The 24,550-nt window shown below is 46.2% G+C and overlaps 1 protein-coding gene and 1 non-coding gene across 6 annotated transcripts in view; one reads left to right on the plus strand and one right to left on the minus strand.

Annotated features, from left to right (window-relative positions):
- The first annotated feature begins 3,702 nt into the window (after positions 1–3,702).
- Positions 3,703–24,550, plus strand: part of Mybl2 (MYB proto-oncogene like 2) — a 32,135-nt gene continuing 11,287 nt past the window's right edge. For all 5 annotated transcript variants that reach the window (XM_048349453.1, XM_048349455.1, XM_048349454.1 and 2 more), the window contains exons 1-6: positions 3,703–3,874; positions 7,783–7,876; positions 14,864–14,935; positions 15,656–15,748; positions 17,481–17,701; positions 20,268–20,454. In XM_048349453.1, the coding sequence (XP_048205410.1) occupies positions 3,855–3,874; positions 7,783–7,876; positions 14,864–14,935; positions 15,656–15,748; positions 17,481–17,701; positions 20,268–20,454 (687 nt within the window). In that variant the 5' untranslated portion in view covers positions 3,703–3,854. The remainder of the gene's footprint in view (positions 3,875–7,782; positions 7,877–14,863; positions 14,936–15,655; positions 15,749–17,480; positions 17,702–20,267; positions 20,455–24,550) is intronic.
- On the minus strand, positions 14,437–14,540 carry LOC125354082. The gene has a single exon (XR_007211464.1). It is a non-coding gene; the product is annotated as a U6 spliceosomal RNA (small nuclear RNA).

The raw sequence follows: 24,550 nt of genomic DNA on the forward strand, positions 1-24,550 counted from the left end.
AAATCCCATGACCTGCGGTCTCAGGCTGGCCACATCTCCACTTTGGCATTGTCATTGTTTATTCAGAGACCCTCTGCATCACCTGCTTACAGCAGGAAGGGGCGTGGGGGGGAACCTTGGAGGGGCAGGCTCCCTTCGAGCTCAGCACCCCAGCTACCAAGCCCCAGGGGGATCTAGTACACCAGCAGTCCCTAGGCACAACTGTGTTGCTCCATGGGAGAGCCCTGCTCCGCAGGCTGCAGCCCCTGCTTCTTGGGCCTCCAAGCCTTGTTATCAACCTTTTCATTGTTTAATTTTTGATCCAGGCACTGCCATACCCTGCTTCTGGCTAGTGCATTTGCTCTGGGTCACTCGCAGGTGGCAGGACTGCTAGATTGACTTTGAGACCTAATCTTCCTTCTCCATCCTCTCAGAGGAGAGAGAGAATGCTGCCACGTAGGCCACAGGGATGGCCAAGAGGTGCATCTGGCGTCCACCTGGGTGGATGAGGCCCTGGTGTCCAATGGCCATTACTCCCTGACTTTGTCCTCAAGCTCCTACCCCCATAAGTCCTTCCCTACGCAAGTATTGGACCTCAAGTGACCATCATACAGAAGAATGAATGAATGAAAGAAATAGTACTGAAAACTGATGCCCCAGGAAGTCCAAGGTAGAGGTCTGGAGCCAGCCTGGGCTGATGTATGTATAAAATCACTCTTACCATTTGAGTCATGCCTCTAGCCATGTTTTCTGTTCATGAGTTTGGAGATGGCATTTCTCAGACTTGTCTGCTTGTATTTTTTTTTTTTTTGCCAGACCTGGGGCTTGGACTCAGGGCCTGAGCACTGTCACTGGCTTCTTTTTGCTCAAGGCTAGCACTCTGCCACTTGAGCCACAGCGCCACTTCTGGCCATTTTCTGTATATGTGGTGCTGGGGAATTGAACCCAGGGCCTCATGTATAAGAGGCAAGCACTCTTGCCACTAGGCCATATCCCCAGCCTCCATATCTGCTTGTATTTGTACTTCTTTGAACTGCAGCTTTCCAGATCTCAGCTTCCCAAGTAGCTAGGATTACAGTACACTGCTGGCACCTGGCAAGGGTGAGAATTGTAAGATTCCTCCTCCCTACCATGTACTGATTGGTTCCTTATGCCATTCTCTATATTTTCTGCCTTGCAAATTCCTAAATCGTCCAGCTCTGAAGAAACCTTAGTGACCCTAATTGGGTGGGCACTTCAATCCCTGTGATCAGGGCAATTTACTTAAAAACTTTGCTCTGTCAGTTTATCTTTAAAATGTAGGCTGGGGAGTAGCTTATATGCCTGGCATGCCTGATGCCAGGGTTTGATTGTTTGGAGGGAAAAAAAAGGGGTGGAGGTAGCAATTACTTTGTAGGTAGAGAAGGTGGAGAAAGCTCTAGCCAGAAAAGCAGGTGATCCTATTATCATTTTTCCTCTGCCAGTGTTTGTTTTGTGTTTAGTCTGTTGCTGGGTCCTGATCTTTCGACACTAGGACAAGCCTAGTCAGGATCCTGGGGGTGGGGCAGATGAAAGGCCTAATGGCTACCCCTCTGCCTCACCCCCCTCCAAAAAGGGCATGTTCTGGATAATTTTCCCAGCAAAGTTCAGAATGTGTGTTACCTGCCCAGAACTCAGTGACCACTCCCAGGTGTGCTTATTCCCTGGATGTTAGGATTCCTCTCTCTCATGAGTGTGGGTTGGTAAATGGAGAGGAAATACTCCCAGACTGCTCTGGGGTTGGTGTACCGGGGTTAACTGATCCCAGTTCCAGGTTCTAGATGAACTTTGCACCTCCTTGCCTCTTGCCTTCAGCAGATAGCTTGCCTAAGCTGCCAGGTCCCGCCTCTCCCTCCAGTGGGACGAATAATCTATGTGAGTGTGTGTGCCTCATGTAAAGTGGCTTCTTGGACTTCAGAGCACAGCCAGGGTCAGAATAGTAGTCCTTATAGCATTGTTAGCAGTAGTAAGGGCTGAGGGTATTACTAAGTAACAGTATGTGGGAGGTCCTGGGCTTAAATCCAGCACCGAAACCCCCAAATTCCTACTAGCAATACAGCTCTTAGTGCTGGGCCAGAGACTGTTCCCTGCTTTATACCTATTAGTTTATTTAATAATACAGGCATCTAACAAAGTAGATCCAATAACCAGTGTAATGGTTAAGAGCATAGTGTTAGGGCTTATGACACCCTACCCCACAATGTGGCTGACTGTAGGAGAGCTCAGTATATCACTAAAAAAAACAACACACTTTGGTATATTTTAAATCAGGTTATTCTGAGAGATGTAGACAAGTGAGTAGTTCCATCAAGCTGTCCTTATGCAAAATAAAAAAACCAAGACCTTTTATCTTGGCACCAGTTGCTTGTATCTGTAATCTTAGCTACTGAGGAGGCTGAGATCTGAAGATCAGGCTTGAAGCCAGCCTAGGATGGAAAGTCCATGAGACACTCAACTCCAATGAGCAAAAAGCCAGAAGTGGAAGTGTTGCTCAAGTGGTAGAACTCCAGCCCTGAGTGAAAAAGTCAAGCATGAACATGAGGCCTTGAGTTCAAGCCCCAATACTGGCACACACACACACACACACACACACACACACACACATTTTTACAGATGAGGGAACTAAGGCACAGTGGGGTTGGGTGGCTTCCCTAACTACTGAGAGGTAGGCTGGGAAGGCTAACAAAGTTAAACTGCTACACGTGTATTACTTTGTGAGGGGAAAGGGGTAGGGGCAGAACTAAGTCTTCTTTTTCTCCTGTGCAAAGATGTTTGTAGAGGCTGGCTGGACGGTCCCCAGGTGGCCAGAAGTTTCTGGAAGAGGCATGAATTGGGGCTAAGAGGTTGAGCTTTGGTCTGGCCTCCGCAGAGTTCCATCTTAGTTATCTTCCAATCATCACTCCTCCCTGGAAGCTGTGGCGACACTCAGTGGGGACTTGAGAGATGACAACCTGATGTGGGAAATTCTGCTTAAACCTCTTAGGAGTTTAATCCTTTGCTAAACTCTATTTAGGTCAATAAACCTTTACCTGGGGCCTTCTATATGAGGTCTTGTGATGGCCACTGGGAGGAATTAAGAGACTGCTCAGTTCAGAGGGGAACTGTGAGCCAGCAGGTGGGCCTGGGATGCAAAGATAAATAAGAATTACCCAGGTGGTGGGAAGTTCCTGGTTTGGATAATGCTTGCAGCGCAAAGGCAGAGAATCTATCCCTTGGCCAGGGCTTGGGTGGTAATTTGATTACGGCATAATTAATTTACCCCAAGGAAGAGGGGAGAGGTTTAAGCTCTGGAGAGACCATATCTGCGTCTTTCGAGAGGGTCACTCGGAGGCTGGAGCCCAAGCTAGAAGCGAGCTAGTGGGCACCTGTAGAAGCACTGCGGATCCACACGTGGTTGTGAGCCCGGCCTCAGCGCCGGGGCAGACAGGTCCCAGGCTTCTCCAAGCACCGAGCTAGTCCCGCAGGCGCCGGGCTAAAGAAACATGACACCACGCCCCGGGCTGCGGCCCTCGCCCCGCCCCCCGGCCCTCAAAGCCCGCCCTTTCCTCCTGGGGCCCACCCTAGATTGGAGTCCGCCGGGCCCTCCCGCAGGCCCCGCCCCCTCCGGCCCCGCCTCCTCAGGCCCCGCCCTCGCGCTCGCGCGCCAGGCTCGGGCGGCGCCGACTCGCTTGGCGGGAGATAGGAAAGTGCTTCCGAGCGCGCCCGCGGTGCCTGCAGTTCCTCCGAGCGCGCTGCGAGACCTACGGACACGCTGACACCTCCGAACGCGGCCCGGGGCCCGGAGCGGCGGAAACAGCCGGCGTCCGGACCCCGGCCCGGCTCTCGCTCCCGGCTCAGCGCGGCCCGGGCCGGGGGGGATGTCTCGGCGGACGCGCGGGTAAACGAAGCGGAACGGGCGGGTCTGGGGTCCCCCTGCCCCCCCCCCAGTCGGGGCGTCTGAGCGTGAACTGGGGCGGGGGTTCCGTGGGAAAGCTGAGTCCTGGACCGCGCGGCATTTTCCCTCAAGGAGACTTGAGGGGCGCGCGCAGCCCCCGGGCTCGGCGGGCCCCGGCTTGGACCCCGGCTCGGGCCCCGGGGCTGGCCGGGGGGCAGGGGGGGAGTTGGAGGCCGGGGCGGGCGGGCTTCTGGAGACCGAGACCTGGTCCTGGGTGAGGTCACTGTGTCTCCCGCCTAATTCCGGGGCGGGGGTGCGCGGGCCGGTGTCAACTGGAGGACCCCTCGAGGGGAGGGGGCGGCTCCGAGGCCCTGCGGGTTGGAGGCCGCACCCTGGTGGGGGGGCCGTTTGTCCTTCCGGCCTTGCTGGGGGTCCCGGGTGCAGGGCGGCATCCTGGCCGGCTCGGGGCTCCCCAGCCCGCCGTCCCCCGTGGAGCGGGGTGCCGGGGTGGGGGCGGGAGCTCCTTTGTCTCTCCCACTTGGCTTCTGGGATGACTCGGCCTGCGGTGGTGGGGCGCTGGGGCCCAGGGCTCGGAGACCGTCCACGGATTTCAGGACCGCCCTGCCGGTAGCCCCCAGGGCAAAGGCAGGAACTGCAGGCTCCATTTTACTTGTTCCCCTGAGATCAAGACACAGTCAAGCTTGGACGGACCATCCTTACACCTGTGTGTCTGATCAGCCTGTCCTGAACCTCCTCTCCCAGCCTCAGCCCCACTCAGATTGCCATTCCCCTCTCCTAGGATGAGGATGCCCGTCTCAGACGCGCTTCTGTTGGCTTTTTTTCAAGAGAAAGTTTCCTCTGGTTCCTTGACACCTGGCTTTCCCAGTTAACCCAACTCAACTCCAGTGCCTACGGGGAAGATTTCAGGAAGTGTCACTCCAGAAGTGGCTGTTCCTAAATCACTCTCGGGTTCCTGGGACTTAGGGGAGGACTTTCCTCCCATGTATGTAGGGGATAGGCTCTGCACTTGGGCACCTCCACAAGCCTGGTTTCCTTCCTTGGCCACTTGCTCTAACTCCTCTGTGCCCCAATGCCCCACTCCCGCCCAGACTCTGACTCACCCTATCCTGGAGCAGAGCCCAGCACATCCAAGGGCAGGAGAAAAGGGTTTGTGCCCAGAAATGTGATCAACTAGCCTCTGCTTTCAAAGCTGGGATTACCAGACTTGAAGATGTGGAGTTAGGGAGGGTCAGAGTGTGGCTGCAGATTTGGCAAGTGTCCTCCGTGAGCCTCAGTTTCCACATGTCAAATGGGAACACTAAGGGTGTGCAGGAGGTGGGTGGCTAACACCCTGAGTGACAAAAGTTCTTGCTGTCTGAGATGCCAGCCTCCATTACACAGAGCACTGGAGCACCAGAGTTTATTCACATCATTAACCTTTCTTCCTGGAACAAACTTTGGTTGAGTTTCTAGTACAAGCTGAGCCTGGTGCTAGGTCTGGAGAAGCCAAAACAATTTCTTAATTTTTTGGCCAGTCCTGGGCTTGAACTCAGGGCCTGGTCACTGTCCCTGAGCATTTTGCTCGACTAGCACTCTACCCTTTGAGCCACAGCACCACTTCCACTTTTTTTTCTGCTTATGTGGTACTGTCAATTGAACCAAGGGCTTTATGCATGGTAGGCAAGCACTGTACCACTAAGCCACATTCCCAGCCCAAGCCAAAACAATTGTGTGGAGGAGTCTGGGAGCTTTGGGTTTTAAAAGCCAGTTAGAATCTTTTACTAGGATCTTGTGGATTTTTGCTTTTTGCTTGACAGTGGTGGAAGATATGTGAGGTAGATTAAAATGATACAAGTCTGAATTCCAGATCCTTCCATGGCTAATGTGTTGCTGGGTTTAGGCATTTATACTTAGAAATTCTTTACTTCATGATTATCATGTCTTATTGACTAAGAGTCGGCAAGCCTTGGGTGTTTATTCATTCATTCATGAATCCCAGTCTTTCTCTAAGCAAACATTTCCTCAGGCCTTTCAGTGCCAAACTCCAGGATGTGGAGGTGGGGTTGACCTTTGTGGGTGTTGTCAAGAAGGCCTGAGGTAGAGTTTCCAGGGTGCTGTGGGCGTGTAGAAGTGACTGATACAGGCTAAGTAGATATGAAGCATCTTCCTTTTGGCACAAGGTTTACTTGCATGGCTTGTTTAGGAATCTGTAGGCTTACAAACAGGAGGACTTTTGAAAGCAGTTTAGAAAATAGCCTCTTAGAAAAAGCCTCCACAGGGGGCTGGGGATATAGCCTAGTGGCAAGAGTGCCTGCCTCGGATACATGAGGCCCTAGGTTTGATTCCCCAGCACCACATATACAGAAAACGGCCAGAAGCGGTGCTGTGGCTCAAGTGGCAGAGTGCTAGCCTTGAGTGGGAAGAAGCCAGGGACAGTGCTCAGGCCCTGAGTCCAAGGCCCAGGACTGGCCAAAAAAAAAAAAAAGAAAGAAAAAAAAAAAAAAAGAAAAAGCCTCCACAATTCAGATACTGGTCCTGTTTTTCTCAACTATATGTAAAATGTTTGCTCCGGGAAATTAGTATTTATTAAATATTCTGTTATTTGATGGTTGCTTGTATTTGCTTTAAAATATCCAATACAAATGTGTTTGTCATTGAAAACGTAAGGTTAGGAGTCTGGTTTTGAATATAACTATATTTGTGTTGCTGGGAACCAAACCCAGGGCTTTGTACATACTGGGCAGGTGCTCAGTTGCTGAGCCAAACCCCCCGCCTTTACCTCCTCTTTACAGTTTTTGAAATCATTAGGATGTCCCTGAAGACAAACAAAAAAGAAAGAATTGCTAGCGGCTCATGCCTATAATCCTAGCTACGCAGGAAGCTAAGATCTGAAGGGCCATACTTCGAAACAAGAAAATTAGTGAGACTCTTTAGCTCTAACCATCAGAAAACTAGAAATAGAGCTGTGGCTTAAGTGGTAGAATGCCAGCTTTGAGCAGAAAAGCTAAGGGACAGTTTCCAGGCCCTGAGTTCAAACCCCCAGTACCAGCACACATGCACACACACAAAAGAAACAAAGAAAATGTAAATAGCCAGTAACCCCTTTTCATTAAAAATTTAAAATTTGTCTACTTGTTCTTTGCTTTAAAAATAATCACTGGGCTGAGAATGTGGCTTAGTGGTAGAGTACTTATCCATCATGCATGAAGCCCTGGTTCAATTCTTCAGTACCAGATAAAGAAAAGTCCTGAAGTGGCACGGTGGCTCAAGTGGTAGCATGCTAGCCTTGAGAAAAAGAAGCTTAAGGACAGTGCCCAGACCCTGAGTTAAAGGCCCTAAGTTCAAGCCCCAGGACTGGCAAAAAAAGTCACTGGGGATTGAACTTCAGGCCTCCTGATCTATACCCCCAGTCCTTTTTGTTTTGGCAAGTGTCCTCCGTTTTTTGTTTTTGTTTTGTTTTGTTTTTGAGATAGAGTCTCACTAGTCTGCCTTTACCTCTTGAATATCTGAAGTTACAGGTGTGTACTACCATGCCTGGCTACTTTTGGGGGGGGGTGTCCTACGATTTGAACTCAGGACCTGAGTACTGTCTCTGAGCTTTTTCGGTCAAGGCTAGTGCTATAGTGCTTTGAGCCATAGAACCACTTTTGCTTTTCTGGTGGTTAGTCAGAGATAAGAGTCTCACAGACTTTTCTGCCCAGGGTAGCGTTGAACCGTGATCCTCAGATCTCAGCCTCCTCAGTAGCTAGGATTATAGGTGTGCTGCCTTTTTTTTTTTTTTTTTTTAAAGCAGAAGGTCTAATTCCTCAAAGGGGACAAAGATAAGGGTTGCCTGTTGACACACATTGTGCACCATGATGTCAAGGTATGTGGACATACTATCTTTGACCTTTACTTTGCTCTCTCTGAAGTGAGGAGTTGGATGAGCTGCACCAGCAGGACACGGACTCTGATGTGCTAGAGCAGAAGGACAGCAAGTGCAAGGTCAAATGGACCCATGAGGAGGTGAGCAACAAGATCTTGGCTCCATGGAACTGGGGAGGAAAGAGTAGATGGCAATAGGGAGATTGATTGGCCCCAGGTGAGCCTGAGTGTCTTCTTTGGGATGAAGAGGAAGTGTCATTTTGAAGGCTAGTGGATCCTCTACCCCCTCCCCCCCCAACCTCTTCAGAGCATCCTGGAGGACTCCTAAATCTTTGGGTGGAGTGGGAAGTTGTGTCTTAGACTTGGGAGCTAGTCCCCATGTATGCTTCTAGTCCTTTGTCTTTTTCTGTTCTAACTATGCCAGAGACTGAGTAGTTTATCAAGAATGAGAGTTGGTTCTCCTTGCCATTGTGGTGGTTGGGAGGTTCACGGTTTGTGGGGCGCTTCTAGAGAAGGCCTTGCTGGCAGCACAGTGCTTGTCCCCAGGCCTTACTTTGTAGGGCATCATGGGGCAACAGCCAAATTGGCTTTTAAACAGACCTGCCCTCAAGGTCTTGATCTACAATCCATGAATCAGTAAGGCATGAGGACAAAGGCTTCATGACCTAACACCTTTTCAAGGGCCCACCTGGTCACACCTCTTTTTGGGGGGAGGTCGGGGAGAGGGAGGGTTACGGGTTAGGATTTCAGGCGTGAGCCACTCCTGGCTTGGTCACACCTCTTAGTTAGTACCTCACCATGGGCACTAAATTTCAACGAGTATTTGAACCGGAAACACCCTTTAACTATAAGGAGTTCAGCCAAGGGCTGGAAACGTGGCTTAGCCTAGAGTGCTTGCCCAGCATGCATGAAGCCCTGGGGTCAATGCCTCAGCACCACATATAGAGAAAAAGCCAGAAGTGGAGCTGTGGCTCAAGTGGTAGAGTGTTAGCTAGCCTTGAGCAAAAGGAAGCCAGGGACAGTGCTCAGGCCCCAAGTTCAAGCCTCAGGACTGGCAAAAAAGAAAAAAGGGAGTTCAACCAAATCTGTGTGTCTGTCTGTCTCTCAATCTGTGTGTGTGTGTGTGTGTCTGTCTGTCTGTCTGTCTCTCTCTCTCTCTCTCTCTCTCTCTCTCTCTCTCTCTCTGTATGTGTGTGATTTTGTCAGTATGGGACTTTTTCTGCTCCTGGCTAGTGCTTTACTACTTGAGCCACTGGAAGTGGAGTTCCACTTGCAGTTTTCTGGTGGTTGTTAGGTTTATTAAAATAGATAGCCAATAAAGGAGAACACCAGGTGGTATTCAGGCAGGAGAGAAAAGTTTATTACCGAACTGCTGGCCTGTGGCCGAGATGAAGCTTGGCCAGAGGGAAGGGGTGATCCCTACCCAGCCCTGCCTTATCTCGTGCTGAGGCAGGGAGGTATGGCCAGGTGGATTAGGATACGACTTCAGGGAAGGAGGAGGTAGCTGCCTCCAGGTCTGCTGGTTACCTAGGTAACTGGGTGGAGACTTAGCCAGGTGGGGGCATCTGCATATCTGCATGGAACCCTTCCCTGGTGGACCTTACAGTGGTCAAGCAGAAATAAACGACACAGAATTTTCTTGCCCAAGCTGACTTTGAACTACAATCCTAAAATATCAGCCTCTTGAGTAGCTAAGGTTACAGGTATGAACCACCAGTCCCCTTTTGGTTTTTATTTGTGCTGGGTCTGGTCTCTAACTTTCCCAATCTCTTGTCTACTCATGAGTAGCTAGGATTATAGGGAAAGACCACTATGCCTATTCTAAAAAGAAAAAAAAAATTATACCTCTCCCAAATTAATTATACTCAATTGATTTTTTTATATCTCAGTATGTAACCCAGGTGGCTTCATCTCTTGATTTATGAAAGATTATTTAAGTATAATCTCCATAAAGTCAAATAAACCTTTTTTACTTTATTTAGATTAAATTTATTTTTTGTGAAACAATACGGGCTTGAACTCAGGGCCTTGTACTGTCTACTCAGATCTCTTTGCTCACTTCGGACTGGCCTTCAGTTTGACATTTTACTGGTTAATTGGAGATAGAATTACTTAGGTTTTTTTTGTTTTTTGTTTTTTTGTTTTTTGTTTTTTTTTGGCCAGTCGTGGGCCTTGGACTCAGGGCCTGAGCACTGTCCCTGGCTTCCTTTTTGCTCAAGGCTAGCACTCTGCCACTTGAGCCACAGCGCCGCTTCTGGCCGTTTTCTGTATATGTGGTGCTGGGGAATCGAACCTAGGGCCTCGTGTATCCGAGGCAGGCACTCTTGCCACTAGGCTATATCCCCAGCCCCTTACTTAGGTTTTTTTTTTACCTGAGCTGATCAGCCTTCTGAGGAGGTAGGATTATGGACAGGAACCTGTTTTTTTTTTTAATATTTAATTCTTTTTATTACTACAAAGGTGATGTACAGATGGGTTACTGTTACATAAGTCAGGTAAAGAGCACATTTTCTTTTTTTTTTTCCTCCCTCTCTTCTACTTTTTTTACAGGGAGCACTGTTGTCCTGTCTTGGCAAAGGCGTAAATTCATGTAAACACTGCCGATCATCCCTGAAGTTTTTTAGTGTCCCTTTGTGGTCAGATGGCCCCAGCTCCAGGCAATTGATGGTCTAAAGTCTCAGATTGAGTTGCCTGTGCTTGAATGTTAATGGAGTTACACAGTTCTCTTTCTGTCTCCTTTTGCTCAGTATAATAATGTTGTGTGATTCAGGGATTGGTTCCTTTTTTAGGGGTACAATACTGGAGTTTGAACTTAGGACCTTAGTAGGGTACTTTTCTACCACTGAGCCATACCTCTAGCCCTCTTTTTAGTGGTCATTTTTGAGGGAAGGTCTTTCTTGCTTCCTTCCTAGGCTTCCTCCTAGGACTTAATTTGCCCATTTCCTTTCCATTAAGATGGAGTCCCATGAATTGTTCTACCTGGATTAGCCTGCAACTATGGTCCTCCTTCTAGTCAGCCTCCCACACAGCTGGATAACAGATATGAGCCACTGTGCCCAGCTATTGGTAGAGAAGGGGTCCTTGATGTTTGTATGCCTGGGCTGATGCCCAATTATGATCTTCCCAATCTCAACCTCACAGGTAGCTAGAGTCACAGACGTGAGCCACCAGTGCCCAGCCATCAATTTGTCCTATTTTTATTACTGGAGAATATTTGTTATATGGATATATACCATCATGATTTACTACCTCTTTAAAGGAATTACTAGGACTGTTACTAGATTTTTGTGGTTGTGGATAGCCTAGATCTTTTTTAGTTTTCTTATGTTATTATTATTATTACTTATTATATATATATATATTTTTTTTTTTTGCCAGTCCTGGGGCGTGGACTCAGGGCCCAAACACTGTCCCTGGCTACTTTTTGCTCAAAGCTGGCACTCTACCACTTGAGCCACAGTGCCCAATCTGGCTTTTTCTGTTTATGTGGTGCTGAAGAATCAAACCAGGGCTTCATGCATGCTGGGCAAGCACTCTAGGCTAAGCCTCGTTCCCAGCCCCTCTTCTTTTTTTTTTTTTGGTAAGGATTAAACCCAGGTCATAATTCATGTTCAGCACTGAGCTATTACCCCCACAGTCAGACTTTTTCCATTATTGGTTGTTCCATTTTAAGTCTCCTGCTGACCTTTTTATCCCCCCTCTTATTTTCCCTTATGTGTTTAGTTTTAATTATTGATGTAAAACTTGCTATATGAGTCACACACTATATACATGTGCAAACTACTCAGGAGGCTGAAGTAGGAGGATTGTTTCAGAAGTTGGAGGCCACCCGGAGCAGCTTAGATCCTGCTTTGTTTTCCTCAAGGCTAGCACTTCCAGGTTTTGTTTTGTTGTTGCTTTTTAATTGGTAGTTTAGTGGAGATAGGAATCTCACTGACTTTCCTGCCCGGGCTGACTTTGAAATCTCAGCCTCCTGAATAGCTAGTGTTACAAGCATGAGCCACCAGTGCCCAACTTAAATATGTTTTTTTAGACAAGTACTAAGCAAACTTTTTCTGTTTGTACCATTGTGGACCAGGGACTGTATTTGGCTCTTGTGAGTTACAGGATGGGAATATCCTTCTTCTGGCCGTAAAGACTTGTAAAGTCATTGAGTACAATTGGATAGACACCATGCTTTTCTCCATATGCTTCTGGGCAGCTGACCCAGGTCTCTGTGCCGGTCTTGATAATTTTGTGTGGCTTGTGAGCAATGTTATTTTAAATAAACAAATGGTTCTTGGCAGAAAAAAAAAATGGCTCCCACCCCTGGTAGACGAATAAATAAATAAGACCAAGTTCTTGCCCTTCTCCTGGGCTGGAGGGAAGGCCCATCAGAGGTCCATGGAATGTTCTTTAATTGTCACTGGGTTGGTGTCCAGCTGCTGACCACTGTCTCCTGGCATGTGGGGACACTTACTTAAGTCTGTTGGATGAGGGGATGTTGGCATACCTTTAGAGGGAAAGGCTACTATTATCTGAATAGGTTAAGGAAAAGTAAACTGAGAATGTGGCCTTTGAGCTTAGGATGAGGACTTAGAAATTCAGCAGTGAGGAAAGACAAACTAGTAAGCCAGATGAGTCACCATAGGCAATGGCTGTAGGTGGAGGAACTTGAGTAAGGAGTCCAATTTGTTCTTGAGGAAAAAGTAGGTGACGTGGACAAAAAGACAGGTTGGCCAATTCCTAGAGGGCCTTAAATGATGGGCTCAGAAGATCTACGAGTATGCAGCCTAGTAGATAGCCAGAGGAGGTTTGTAAAGCCTAGAGTGACTGCAGGAGCCTGATTACAAGAGTGCTGATCTGCTTGTGGGCTAGGTAAGGCTTTGGGGAAGCTTGTGCTGAGACCAGTGCAGAAGAGTGGAAAGAAAGCACAGCCATATCATGCTGCTTTGCCTTTGAGCCACTTTTCAGTGTAGTTGAGTACTCTGTCACTCTTTTTTTTTTTTTTTTTCTGTTTGCCAGTCCTGGGGCTTGAACCTCAGGGCCTGAGCACTGTCCCTGCCTTCTTTTTACTCAAAACTAGCACTCTACCACTTGAGCCATAGTGCCATTTCTGGCTTTTTAACTATTTATTTATGTGGTACTGAGGAATCGAACCCAGGGCTTCATGCATGCTAGGCAAGCTCTCTCTCTACCACTAAGCTACATTCCCAGTCCACACTGTTATTCTTATCTTTGAAAACTGAGACTCTGTTCATCAAACAATATTTCTCTTCCCTCCACTCAGCCTAGGCAACTCCTTTCTATTTTCTATGATTTTAACATTTCAGATACTTCTTATTAAACTGATTAGCTTTTTCTCACTCATAATGTGGTTAAGGTTAAGGTCAGCATTAGTATATCATTTGTCAATTTTTTTTTCTTTTTTCTTTTTTTTCTTGTGCGAGTACTGGGGCTTGAACTTGACCTAGGCACTTTAGATTTTTCACTTTAGGCTAGCACTCTGCCACTTGAACCCCACAGCTCTACTTCTGGCTTTATAGTGCTTAATTGAACACAGGAATCTTATAGACTTTTCTTTCTGGGCTGGTTTTGATCTCCAGATCTTGATCTCCCGAATAACTAAGATTATGGATGTGAGCCACAGGCTCCTAATTCTCTTAGCCTTTTTTTTTTTTTTTTTTTTTAATTCAAGACCAGGACTCAAACTCAGTGCCTGATTCTTTTGGTGGGGGGTAGGGGGTTGTCCTGGGGCTTGAACTCAGTATCTGGTCATTGTCTCTGAGCTTCTTGAGCCACTGCTCTACTTCCATCTTTTTCTATTTATGTGGTACTGAGGAATCGAACCTAGGGCTTTGTGCATGCATGCTAGGCAAGCCCTCTACCACTAAGCTACAGTTCCAGTCCAGTACCTGATTCTTTTGCTCATTGGCTAGAATCCCACTAACGGAGCCATGACCCCCAACCCTTCTTTTTTCCTTTTTAAGACTGAGCCATATGTTTGTTTGTTTTTCCATTTTCTTTTGGCAGTATTGGAGCTTGAACTCAGGACCTTGTACTCTATTGGCTTTATTTGCTCTGCTTGTGTGCTACCACTTGAGAAATGCATCTAGCTCTGCTTTTTGCTGGTTATTTTTTTTTTATTTTTTATTTTTTGCCAGTCCTGGGGCTTGGACTCAGGGCCTGAGCACTGTCCCTGGCTTCTTTTTGCTCAAGGCTAGCACTCTGCCACTTGAGCCACAGCGCCACTTCTGGCCATTTTCTATATACGTGGTGCTGGGTAATCGAACCCTGGGCTTCATGTATACAAGGCAAGCACTCTTGCCACTAGGCCATACTCCCAGCCCTTTGCTGGTTATTTTGAAGATGGAGTTTCAGAATATTTCTTCTCTCTCTTTTTTTTTTTTTTTTGGCAGTCCTGGGCCTTGGACTCAGGGCCTGAGCACTGTCCCTGGCTTCTTTTTGCTCAAGGCTAGCACTCTGCCACTTGAGTCACAGCGCCACTTCTGGCCATTTTCTGTATATGTGGTGCTGGGGAATCGAACCCAGGGCTTCAAGTATACGAGGCCAGCGCTCTTGCCACTAGGCCATATCCCCAGCCCCTCAGAATATTTCTTTCCAGACAAGCTTCAAACTTTAATCCTCTGTATCTTAGCATCTTCAATAGCTAGGATTGCAAGTGTAAGCCACTGGCCTGGCTCCTAAGATTTTTTAAATTAGAAAATGTGGAGTATTTCATGTGTTTGCACATCATCCTTATGTAGGGGCCATGTGGATCTCTGTATTGTTCCAATTTTAGTACATAAGCTGTGGAAGCAAGCACAAGACTTGCGTTATCAGAATACAGACTATTTTCTATTGCACGTATGAACTACATTTCTTTTAAAATCAATTTGATTGAGGAGTGCTCAGCAAAATTACCACAACCAACATATCTTCCAGCCAGAAATGACTTTATTTTTGCTTGAAGTTTCAATTAGTACATGCCCCTCTCTGGGCCATAAGATCTAAAAGGTCTGAGCAGATTTCTTGCCTACTCTGACTCTCACTGATTAGTTTGTGACTGAATAGTCGGACAAAGCTCGCTTGCTGGTGTCTGTATGTCATTCTGCACATGTGAACCCTCTGTCTTTCTGACATTGTCAGGATGAGCTGCTGAAGGCCCTGGTGAGGCAGTTTGGACAGCAAGACTGGAAGTTCCTGGCCAGCCACATTCCTGTGAGTACAGCCCCTTTATGGTGCCTTCCCCAGAGCAAGAACTGCTAAGAAGATAGGGAAGTTCTCCCACAACAAAATCTACTTAGGACCTTTCCTCTCAGACAAATTGATTCGCCTTGTGGGAAGCATCATGCAGTTGCCTCAGCAGTTTTGGCTTAGAGACTACTTAGTCTACTTAGAGCATGAATCCAGTGGCATGTTGACATTTCTTTCTGCAAAAGAGGAGCAAACAGCTACTATGTTTCCACAGTGGGCCTGAAAGGAAGGGAAGCTCTAAGTAGCTGACTCTGGGAGAGAGTATAGCCAGAGCTACCTGTCTGGCTAACTCTCTAGGTTCTTGAGGCTTCTCCTCACCAGATCCCATTGCCCCCTTACTTACATCATCTCCTTCCATATAATAGGAACTTTTCAAGGACTATATATTGCACTGCCAGTGAAAAGTAGGGATCCCTAACGTGCCCCACAAGGCTTTTTATAGAATTTGAGGCAGTGATCCATCTGGGTTTGGATGGTAGGAAGTGACCTTCCCATAGGGGCAGGAATTGTCCTTTGTTGCAAAAGGAAAGCCTCCATGTTCTGGCCTGTGAGCCTGTGGCTTGTTGTATGTGCATGGGACAGAATATACCCACTGAGGTATACTGAGCCCAGTGCTCAACTAGAGTCCAATCTCATGGTACTAGAAGTTGTCACAGATTTCTATTCTTCCCGTTCTCTTTGCAGAACCGCACAGACCAGCAATGCCAATACCGGTGGCTGAGGGTTTTGAATCCAGATCTTGTCAAGGGTCCATGGACCAAGGAGGAAGACGAAAAGGTAACTCCTGGCATGGGGCGGCACACAGGGCTCACCCACTGTAGATGAAGTAGAAATTGAAAGACTGTACTTCCTCTGGGCAGAAGTGCCCACTGAATGTGGAAGTGAGTCATTCCACTGGTCAGCCTGGACTTGCACATGCCACTGTAGTATCAGGGGTTTCCCAAGCTTCCGTTATGGGCCAAGAGCTGTTGGGCTCCTAAATCCCTACTTTTAATTAGTAATAGTACTTACCACATAAGAGTTGTGAAAGGCAATGAGTGATGTGTATAAGGAGCTTCCTTAGCCAAGAGCGTCTGGAGTGTGTGTGTGTCCGTGTGTGTGGGTGTGTGTGTCCATGTCCGTGTCCTGGGGCTTGAAGTCAGGGACTAGGAATTGTCCCTTAGTTTTTGTGTTCATTTAGCACTCTGTTGTTTGAGCCACAGTTTCACTTTCAGCTTTTTGGTGGTTAATTGGAGATAAGAATCTCAGGAACTTTTCCTGCCAGCTGCTTCAAACCATTATCCTCAGTTCTCAGCCTCCTGAATAGCTAGAATTGCAGGTATGAGCCACTGGCACCTGGCCTGTGCTTAACTTTTATGATGATAAGGATCACACCACATGTAACCACAGCCTCAGGATACCTTGCTTCGATTGGTCCCCATAGGCCTCTGAGGTGGGCATTATAAGTGTGGAGACCAAATTAAGCACGTCTCAGGCTAGGAAGGAGCAGCATCAAGACCAAACAGGGCTGCTTTTCCTGTGTTTCCTAGTTTCCCCATACCAGCTCAGAATATGCCATTCCACACTAGCAGGCATAACCTTTAGAGAAAAAGAGGAGATGAAGAATACTAGATATTTTTTAAATCTTTATTTTTTTTCTTCCCCAAATCAGAATGATAGCAGTTGGTGTAAACATTTAAACTGTACAATAATCTGAGCACAGCACATACCTGTAATTACAGTACTTAGGAAGCTGAGGCAGAAGGATTACAAGTTCAAGGCACTCTGGGCTACATAGCAAGATTTTGTCTCAAACCCTAGAGAATGAACTAGAGTATTTCCTTTGCCCAGAAGTGTTCATGCCCTTCAGTTTGCTGCGGCCTGTGGGCACATGAGCTTGTATATAAAGAATTGTAGGAGGCTCTGGTTCAGCTTGGGTAGCTGCATTTGTTGTGGTTTGTGTTCTGAGCAAGGGTACTTGGCTGAGGGGCAGTTGGTGACTGAGATCCAACCCTGGTTAGCTGTGGTTCTGAGCCTTTCTGATTTTCACGAAAGTCCTGGAAGGGTTCAGGGTGCCCTGCAGTAGGGCTGAGGTAAGAAGGTCTATCTGTTGCCTTTTCGTTTATGTGGTTCCATATTGAAAAGTGAGCCATGGGTATCCTGGGTAGGGGGCCTTGTAAGCAGATCCTCTTCTGCCCTTCACAAAGCGGGAGGCAGGATGCTGGCACCTACTTTTGGTTTGATCTTTACTCAAAGATTTTAATTACCCTTATCCTTGATTTATTCTAGACATTAAGTGGCAAAGATATAATAAGGTCCTCAGTCCTGGAGGCTACAAAAGTCATCCCCAATAACAACCACAGTGGCTCACTTGTAGACTGGGTCAGTGGCACCTCTCAGAGCCACAGGAAAGCCACTTGGATAGTCAGTGGCACTTCCCAGCACCACAGTGAGACCCTCTTGGATATGAGGGCACTAAGTGGAGTGTGGAGGAGTAGGCCCCTCTGGTTCACACAGTCTCTTCTTCAAGGTCATCGAGTTGGTCAAGAAGTATGGCACAAAGCATTGGACACTAATTGCCAAGCACCTGAAGGGCCGGTTGGGGAAGCAGTGCCGTGAACGATGGCATAACCATCTCAACCCTGAGGTGAAAAAGTCTTGCTGGACTGAAGAAGAGGACCGCATAATTTGTGAGGCCCACAAAGTGCTGGGCAACCGCTGGGCTGAAATTGCCAAGATGTTGCCTGGGAGGTGAGTTATCTTCTTAAGGCTTGGAGATTGGAGCAGACAGGGTGATGTTCCTGGAGGTGAAGGGCCATGCCAGACCTTGTGATGGGGGAGTACTGTTGGGAATAGTCTGTTCCCTACTCTTCAGCTGTATTTCCAGGGAAGATTGAGTCTTCCAGGAAGGTCTTTACTGTAAAAGGACAGACCATGTCAAGGGCAACCTTAGCCAGAAAGTCAGGTTGTAGTGTAACCTATTATTAAAAGGGTTATAAAAACCATCAACCTTCTGCCCTCTTGTCCAGTTTCTACTAAAACATAAGTGGTCTTGATATGTAGTCTAAGTTGGCCTTAAATGCCTCAGCCTCCCAAGTGCCGGGATTATAGGAGTGTCCCACACCTGGCCAGACACAGTAAAAAAGAATTCTGGGGGCTGGGGATTTAGCTCAGTGGAAGAGTGCCTGCCTGGCGAGCCCAAGGCCCCAAGTTCGGTCCTCAGCTCTGGGGGGGAAAAAAAAAAGAATTCTGGTGTTTATCTCCATAATTATAAATCATTTTTAAAAATCTTTTCACCTACTGGAGATTTAGTTTTTTCAGACATTGCTATTCCTCTTGCCCCAATATACTACTATAATTTTTGTTGTTAGTTGTAGGGCTTGAACTCAGGGCCTGACTGCAGACCTTTTCTGCTAAAGGCCAGCACTCTCCCATTTTGAGCCACAGTACCACTTCTGCTTTTCTGGTGGTTATAGAGGTAAGAGTCTCATGGACTTGCTTGCCCAGGCTGGCTTTGAACCACTATTCTCAGATCTCAGCCTCCTGAGTAGCTAGGACTGCAGGCCTGAACCACCAGTGCCTGGCTCATTTCCTTTTCTGACATTTATTCTTTTCCTTGAGTTAAGCATTGCCTTGTGGTTTGTTTTATTTTATTTATTTATTTAATGCTGGTACTGGGGCTTGAGTGCAAGGTCTTGGTGCTGTTCCTTTACCATTTGATCCATAACGCCACTTCTGGCTTTTTGTGGTTAATTAGAGGTATCCCATAGATTTTCCTGCGGGCTGCCTTCAAACCATGATCCTCAGCTTTTAGCCTCCAGAGTTGCTATAATTATAAGCATGAGCCACCAGCACCCAGACTCATTTTTTTATAGGGTGGGAAGGCAGCAGTGAAATGTCAACTTGGAGCTTAGGCACGAAACTTACTTGAATCATGCTCCCAGCCCTTTGGCTTTAGTTTTTTGTTTTCTTTTTAAAGAGTCTTGCTTTTTGTCCAGGTTGGTCTGTACCACAGTCCTCCTGCTTATGCTTCCAAATCACTGAGATGATAGTCACATTCCTACATCACCAGGTGTTCCTCCTTTTAGTCCTACAGGTTCTCCTGATAGCTCCCTACTACCTTGTACCTGTTGTGTACTTCATCGGGGCTCATTCTTCGGGGTTTTCTGGGTGGAGTCTGCTGTTTCTTCAGAGAAGTTTTATCTGTCCTTCTAGACTCTGCATAGTGCCCATGCCTGTTAGCTTCTAAGTAGTAGTGTGTATCCCAAATGCAGGTAGATAAAATGCCTGTTTTCCCCTACTTGATGAGAATATCACGAAGTGACAACTTTTAACCAACTTTATTTGCCAGTATATCTGTAGCACCTAGGATAAAGGTCCTTCATAAATATAAGTGAGCAAAGACATGAGTCTCATTGGTTGCAGCACCTCAGATTCTGACCTTGGGGCTAGGAAGTGATTTGGGTCAGATCTCCCCTATAGAGGTTGGAAACCTGAGATGCAGAGATTCAGTGACATGGGATTTAAAGAATGAAGGCTCTGTGAGGAAACAAGTGGAGAAGAGGATGATAAGCAAGGATGAGGACTGTAGTAAAGTCTGTCTTTGACCAGCTACAAAGCCAAAGTGTTTGTGTGAATGTGTGTCCATGCACATGTGAGACGTGTACATGTGTAAAGCAGAGGTACTTCTGGGCATCTTTGATATGTCATCTAAGAGCTTCTTTGCAGAGTCTTATTAACGTAGAAGCTGTCAAGAGTAGCACTTGGAGCAGTGGGGGTTTGGGGCATCCTATAACTATGGAGAATCTCAGCAAAGCACCAGCGGCAACCCATGTCTGGTCAGCACAGTGTCCTGAAGATTTGACATGCAGATGACCCGAAACAGAATCTGTTAGGCTAATTAGTCAAGCTATTACTCTGTTCTGTCATATCGCAGAGGGAAAACAATGAGCTAATCCCAAAGATGTCTGGGAAGAGAGCAAGACTTGCATATAGGGGCATTGTGACACTCAGGCCAGAGGTCATTATTTGTATATGTTTCTAGACAAAGTGGGCAGCAAGGGGATGAGAGTTCCAAACACATTTTCAGTGTTGTCTTATCTGCCATAGTCTGAGAAATACATTTGTTTTTCTCACAGAGCTATGAGGGACTTCTTTCTGTACACCTCATTCTGGGCTAGAAACAGGAAGACTTGGTCTTAGAGCATCAAAAAATTGGTGCGCCTTCATTTACAGATGTAGATCAGCTGAGGTAGTGGTGTGCCCAGGGCACAATGGCCAAGAGCTGCACATCACAGGTCTCTGTTTGCCCCTGCAGGACAGACAACGCTGTAAAGAATCACTGGAACTCTACCATCAAAAGGAAAGTGGACACAGGTGGCTTCCTGAGTGAGTCCAAAGATTCTCAGCCCCCCTTGTACTTGCTACTGGAGCTTGAGGACAAGGACAACTGCCAGAGCACCCAGCCTGTAGAAGGCCAGATGGAAGGTCAGATGGAAGGCCCGGTAAGGCAGCTACCACAGCATCCCACTGTCTCATCAAATACCTTATCCAAGACTACTCACCTATTTTCTACCACAGGGTCTAGGTGTGGACTTTTTCTAGGAATTTGTGACTTGCTTGAGCATGTAAGTAGCTTATACCTGCCTATAGGAGAATAACAGTCGATTTGATAGGTGACATGGAGACTTGGGTTGAGGACAACTCAAGCCTCCTGTTATCACTAAGGACTTTACCTGTTGCTCTTCACTCCAATAATTGAAAGAATGTTTGCCATTAAAAAACAAGCCAAAAAAGAAAGGTATTGTTTGCTCAGGAGACTGAGAATCTTGGTTCTGGACCAGCCCAGCAGACAAATCCACGCCATACTCTTATCTCCAAATTGCTTTTAAAAAACAGGAAGTACTAGTGGCTCATACCTGTAATCCTAGCTACTGAAGCTGCTGAGATCTGAAGATCACAATTTGTAGCCAGTCTGGGTAGGAAAGTCCAGGTGACTCCAGTTAATCACCAAAAAAAGCCGGAAATGGAGCTGGGCTCAAGTGGTAGAGTGCTAATCTTGAGCACAAAAGTTCAGGAACAGTGCTCAGGCCCTGAGTTTAAGCCTCAGGATCTGCACAAAAATGAAATAAAAGCACAAGAGGAGGTATGGTTCAAATAGTACAGAACAAACTGAGTGGAAAAAGTTGAAAAGCCCTTAAGGCCCTGAATTTAAGCCTCAGTATGGGATTTAAAAAAAAAAAAAAAGGCAGAACTGGAGACATGGCTCAAGTGGTTATAATATCAGCTAAGCCAGTATAAGACCCTGAATTCAAGCACTAGTACTGCTCCCCCCCATAAAAAAGATTAATTGGAATGTAATATGTCTACAGTAAACGTCATGTTAATTTAGTGAACAGCTCTGTATGTAGTTGTGTTTGTAGCCATCACTATCAAGATGTAGAACATTGACCCAGAATTGTCTGTGCTATTATTGTCAGCTTTTTTCCTATCTTTAGCTCCTTGGTGTTTTTTTTCCTGTTGTTTTGTCTTTTTTTTCAAAAGTCATGTAAATGAAATCATATAGTATTACACTACAATTAAGAAAGAGCCAGAGCTGGGAATATGGCTTAGTGGTAGTAGTTTGCCTAACATGCATAAGGCCCTGGGTTCAATTCCTAGGTACTACATAAACAAATAATTTAAAAGATAAATAGAAGTCACAAAAGCTAAACATCAGTGGCTCACCCTGTAATCCTAGCTACTCAGAAAGCTGAAATCTAAGAATCACAATTCAAAGCTAGCCTTAGGCAAGAACGTCCCAGAGAAACTTAACCACCAAAAAAACCAGAACAGTTGCTCAAAGTGGTGTGCCTTGAGCACAAAAGCTGAGGGATAGCAACTAGGAAAGAAAGAAAACCAGTATGTGCACATGTTAACAATTTCCCCAGCCCACCGCCCAAACAAACAACATTTTAAATATACCTCAGGTGACTAACTTTTTTAAAATTGAGATAGTACGCAAAGATGGCAGATTATGAAGTTCTGATCCTGCTGAGCCCATGATCTGGAACAGACATCCTTCAAATACCTCCAGCCTTTTTTCTGTCTTTGTTAGCATATACTAATGGAACAAACATTGGGTTCCACTGACATTTTGATATATGTGTATAATGTACTTTGTTTATATTTACACCATCAACCTGTCTTCTTTCTCTTCCTAATTCCTAGTAGTCTGAAGGCTAGTGCTGTACCACTTAAGCCACAGCTCTACTTCTGGCTTTCTGGTAGTTTTTTTGTTTTGTTTTTTTTTTTTTTGCCAGTCCTGGGCCTTGGACTCAGGGCCTGAGCACTGTCCCTGGCTTCTTCCTGCTCAAGGCTAGCACTCTGCCACTTGAGCCACAGCGCCGCTTCTGGCCGTTTTCTGTATATGTGGTGCTGGGGAATCGAACCTAGGGCCTCGTGTATCCGAGGCAAGCACTCTTGCCACTAGGCTATATCCCCAGCCCTTCTGGTAGTTTTTTTGAGATGACAGGCTCATGAGGTTTCCTGCCCAGGTTGGCTTCAAACTATGATGATCCTATGAGTGGCTATTTTTGTGGCTTTTATCACTACTGTTTTGCTGTTTCTCAAGAAATTTCTAGAAATGGACAGAATTTAAAAATTAGGTACATTTTATTCCATTGCTTGCTAGTGTGTGTACGGGACCACCCCCAATTTTCCCCATGCACTGTGAAAGTTTGGCATTATAAATGTTTCTGGTACTTCAAAAGTAATGCATGGCTGGTGGCTCGCACCTATTACCCTAGCTACTCGAGAGGCTGAGATCTGAGGATTGAGATTTGAAGCCAGCCCAGGCAAAAAAGTCTGAGACTGGGGCTGGGGATATGGCCTAGTGGCAAGAGTGCTTGCCTTGTATACATGAGGCTCTGGGTTCGATTCCCCAGCACCACATATACAGAAAATGGCCAGAAGTGGCGCTGTGGCTCAAGTGGCAGAATGCTAGCCTTGAGCAAAAAGAAGCCAGGGACAGTGCTCAGGCCCTGAGTCCAAGTCCCAGGACTGGCCAAAAAAAAAAAAAAAAAAAAAGTCTGAGACTCTCATCTCCAATTAACCATTACCCCCAAAAAGCTGGAAGTGGAGCCTCAAGTGATGGAGTCCTAGCCTTGAGCTCAGGGACAGCACCCAGACCTTAAATTTAAGCCCTAGTACCAGAACACAAGAAATGCATGTATATTTTTAAGTTATTAATTATAAAGGTGATATAGAGAGATTGTAGTTACATAAGTCAGGTAATGGGTAAATTTCTTTTTGGACAATGTCACCCCTTCCCTCATTTTCTCTCCCAGTTTTTCCTTCTGGTCTCCACCCACAAGTTGTATATAGTTCGTTTTCAACATAGTGCCTAGTAAGTATCACTACTATATTCGTTCACCCTTTATCGCTCTATTTCTATACCTGCATGGGTATTGTTTTAAAATAAAAAACTAGAGGATGTACTTGCCAAAATTTATTACCAAGGTTAATAATTTGAAATGGGTTATGTGTTAGAGTTTATTTTTTCTGCCTCTCAGATCTTTCCTTTCTTTCTGAACTTGTTGTATCTTCCTTAATGATTCTCTCTTTGGTCACTTTTTACCATTACCATTAGTGCTGCAGTGAAGGTCAGATTCTTCTCAGATTAGCCTGTTGTGTGTGGTTAATTTTATGGATGTGGAGTGGTTGAGTCATGCTGTGTGGACAAATGAAATCTTCAGTGCATGGTGAAATTGCCACCTGGTTGACTTTCTAGCTTTTAATATTAGCCCAGAGTTACATCTTTTCTTTCTGTATGTTCTAAGCCATTAGAGAGTCTATTACTGCATTTTTTACTTGTTGAATGCTTCAGCATGGATTTCCTAAGAATAAGGGCACTTAGTTATGCACCCCATAGCACTATAGTACAGACATGTCCAATTTAGGGACTTGGACTGTGATTCTGAGAAACAAGTCATCTCTTTTTTACAGTCTGTGTCCCGTTTTTCCACATGATCTATCAAGGATCAACCTCCCCTATTTGAAAGCTGGTGAAATCCATTGCCCTTTCCATGATGGTATCAAGTGTGGGTGTGGTTAGGGATATAGATGTGGGGTGGAGAGAGCAGAAGGGAGGGTGGAGAGACGTCAGAGGTTGAACTCAGGGCCTCAATTGTGACTCCACTTTCTTGATCACAACCAGCGCTCTACCACTTGGAACCATGCATTGAACATCTATCTGTTGTGTTATTTTGTCTCTTGATATTTATATTTTTTGTTGTTGATGTTGTTTTTGCCAGTCCTGGGCCTTGGACTCGGGACCTGAGTACTGTCCCTGGCTTCTTTTTGCTCAAGGCTAGCACTCTACCACTTGAGCCACAGCACCATTTCTGGCTGTTTTCTATATATGTGGTGCTGGGGAATTGAACCCAGGGCTTCATGTATACAAGGCAAGCACTCTTGCCACTAGGCCATATTCCAAGCCCCTATTTATATTTTTTGTAGTGTAGATCATGGTGATTTTATAGGATCACTTCTCAGTTTGGGTTTATCTGAGTGTCCTTATTTTTTCCAATGATCAGGGTGTGTGATAACCTAGCTGTCCCT

Source organism: Perognathus longimembris, chromosome 6, assembly GCF_023159225.1.
Source record: "Perognathus longimembris pacificus isolate PPM17 chromosome 6, ASM2315922v1, whole genome shotgun sequence".
Classification (NCBI taxonomy): Eukaryota; Metazoa; Chordata; class Mammalia; order Rodentia; family Heteromyidae; genus Perognathus; species Perognathus longimembris.